Source organism: Bombina bombina, chromosome 1, assembly GCF_027579735.1.
Source record: "Bombina bombina isolate aBomBom1 chromosome 1, aBomBom1.pri, whole genome shotgun sequence".
Taxonomy (NCBI): Eukaryota; Metazoa; Chordata; class Amphibia; order Anura; family Bombinatoridae; genus Bombina; species Bombina bombina.
The window spans coordinates 649,851,322-649,854,098 of record NC_069499.1 but is presented as its reverse complement, the minus strand read 5'-3'; the positions used below and the strand labels follow the sequence as shown (position 1 = coordinate 649,854,098).

The window sequence follows — 2,777 nt, the reverse complement described above, 5'->3', positions numbered from 1 at the left end:
ATTGCCCGCAATTATTCGGATAGAATCCCAGAATTCAGGAAACTGTTAGACACATGGGAATTCCGTGAAATTTCTTGGACCGCTCACATTGCGGCGATAAAGATGTCCTTTCTGATGTTGCTACGTTTGGAAGTCCAGCCTCTTTACGAAATGAATCTCCTATTGGCTATAGTGCAAGGGGTGTAACGCGGCGGGGGCGCGCCTTCAGCTCGCTCCCGCGCTGGCTTTGTGTTGGGACTCGTGTTCGGGAAGTGACCCGGAAGATACCCCCATACCGCCTCGGGTACCATGGAGGAGCTGAGCGCGGTCGGGGAGCAGGTGTTCACGGCGGAGTGTATCCTGAACAAGAGGCTACGTAAGGGCTCCGTGGAGTACCTAGTGAAGTGGAGAGGTTGGTCCTCCAAGCATAACAGCTGGGAGCCAGAGGAGAATATTCTGGATCCAAGGCTGCTCCTGGCATTCCAGAAGAGGGAACAAGAGAAGGAGCTGCGAAATAGAAAGAGAGGGAAGAGGCCACGAGGAAGACCCCGCAAAAATGTGGAGTTGGATATTCCACCAAAGCCAAAATCCAGCAGCTCCTCTTCATCCTCCTCCTCATCATCTTCATCCTCTTCTTCCTCATCGTCGTCCTCTGATGACAGTGACACAGAAACAAAGAAAGCTCCTCGTCCCAGAGAATCTCACCCTGTGCCACAAAAGAAGGCACAGGCTGTGGTGGCCAGGCCAGATCTTAAGGAGCCTGTGCGCAAAAAGCGTGGAAGAAAACCCCTGCCTCCTGAGGAAAAGGCTGCCAGGAGGGCAAAACCGGGAACCAAATTGTACATTGAGCAAGCTGCAGCCAGTGCATAGTCCTCAAAGCTTCTCTGCCCTCAAAACTCAATCCAAGGAGACATCTTTGCCCAGCAACAATAGACCTGGGGGTTATCTGCAGAGCTATTGTCCAGCATTGCCAAGAATTCCCCTAGCCAACCAAATGGAAATTCCCCTTGGGGGCTTAGCTGGCAAAGCTCTATTGTACATTATATGAACCGTTTAACTCAAAGCAACACACAGTCCAACACAAAAATGACCAGCTCCACATTTGGTGCAAAGAGGACCTGTCCAGACCCAAAGAGTGCTTCCAAAATTCGGCCAGATGTTGGAATTAACCCTCCTACTCCAAAACCACACAAACCTCATGAAACAGAGGAGCAGTCTCATTCAAATCCAGTGGCCCAAACTGCGACAAATGGTGGAGCCAACAACAGAGAAAGCAGTAGTCAGACTGTAACTATTCAGAGTAAGACACAGGGATTGGCAGCTCATACAGGAAACCAGGCTGGGTCCCAGCTAATGAAAAATAATGGGTCCTCCCAAACTGGAAATGCAATTGGCAAAGGAGAAAAAGTGACCCGGAAAGCTGGAGGAATTGGGGATTCCAGGCAAGGAGCTACAGCACCCCCAGGAAGTAAACCTGCAGGGGATAGAGGGCCGCAGTTTGAGAGACCTGGGGAGCTGGCAGAACTAAGTACTGGAGAGGACAGCAGCCTGGACTCCGACCACGATTCATCTCTTTCCAGTCAAGACATGTCAGTTCAGGCTGGCCAGGACTGGAAGCCAGCCCGTAGCTTGTTGGAGCATGTATTTGTGACAGATGTCACAGCCAACCTTATAACTGTCACTGTTAAGGAATCTCCCACCAGTGTTGGCTTCTTTAACATGCGCCACTTCTGAAGGCATTGAGGCTATAAACCAAGCGATGTTCAGAGATTTGCTTTTCAATCACACTTCTGCCTCCTTGCAGAAAATAACATTTCTGCTCCAAGACTTATTTTTTTACTGTTTAGTTGCTTAAACCTCTCAATAACAAGTGTTTAAGTTGCCCAATAGACTAATTCCTAATTGCAGGTTACAATTGTGCCTGTCCATTAGGATTATGCAAAGCATCTTCTTTTTTTTTTTTTTGTTAAAATATTTTATGGTATGATGTTTATGGAAATTCTCAATTTATTCTATTTTTATTTTATTTTTTTAAGTAATGGTTGCTGGCTTTTTCAAAGATGCTATGTGTCTCTACCTGAGGATGCTATGTGCTTTAATATTAGCAGCTTAAGAAGAAGTTGGGACTGTGGTTTGTCAAACCAAGTAGCTATATTTCAGCTGCATTAGGTCGTTTTGAGAGTAGCGTGAATAGATGGAAATACTTCACTTAAATCAGAATCTTGGTTAGATTTATTCACATTAAACCAAAATACTGGTCAAGCCTTAACTACAGGAAGAGCTGTGCCTAGACATTATTGTCACATGCAGCACTGAAATGGCCCGAAAGCCTATGTGACTGGATCTAGACTTCTCCTTACAGAAGTAGATGTGCCTTGGGTGTGTCTCATATTGTAGAGTAACGTTGGGTCATGTTAAATCCCAGGGCTTTCCAAGCTATAAGGGTTGTGATGTTGTTATCCACAATGTTTGTGCCTTTTTTAGATTTCTATTGTTACTCTTTATGGCAATGTGTAGTAGTTTTCTATGAATCATTGGAAGCCTCATAATGAAAGGGTCCGAGATTAGAACTGCGTTATTTAAATGGTTAACTTTTAACAATTATAACTGCTATCTTTAAAAACTGCATGAAAGCAGGATTACCACCTATTGTGTTCCTTTTTTTTTTTCTTATGCTAAATTGACAATAAAATTTAGGACACGTTTTTGGGTGAATTCAGAACGAAAAAAAAAAAAAAAAAAAAAGATGTCCTTTCTTCCCAAAATCTCTTACCTCTTCAGATCCATACCATACAATA

At 44.5% G+C, this 2,777-nt stretch overlaps 1 protein-coding gene across 1 annotated transcript; it reads left to right on the top strand.

The window, feature by feature from the left end:
- The first annotated feature begins 205 nt into the window (after positions 1–205).
- On the top strand, positions 206–2,548 carry LOC128639192 (chromobox protein homolog 2-like). Its single transcript, XM_053691444.1, is given in 3 exon segments — positions 206–810; positions 812–920; positions 923–2,548. Coding segments are annotated over 3 exon segments (1,422 nt in total). The 5' UTR covers positions 206–288; the 3' UTR covers positions 1,714–2,548.
- The last annotated feature ends 229 nt before the right edge of the window (positions 2,549–2,777 follow it).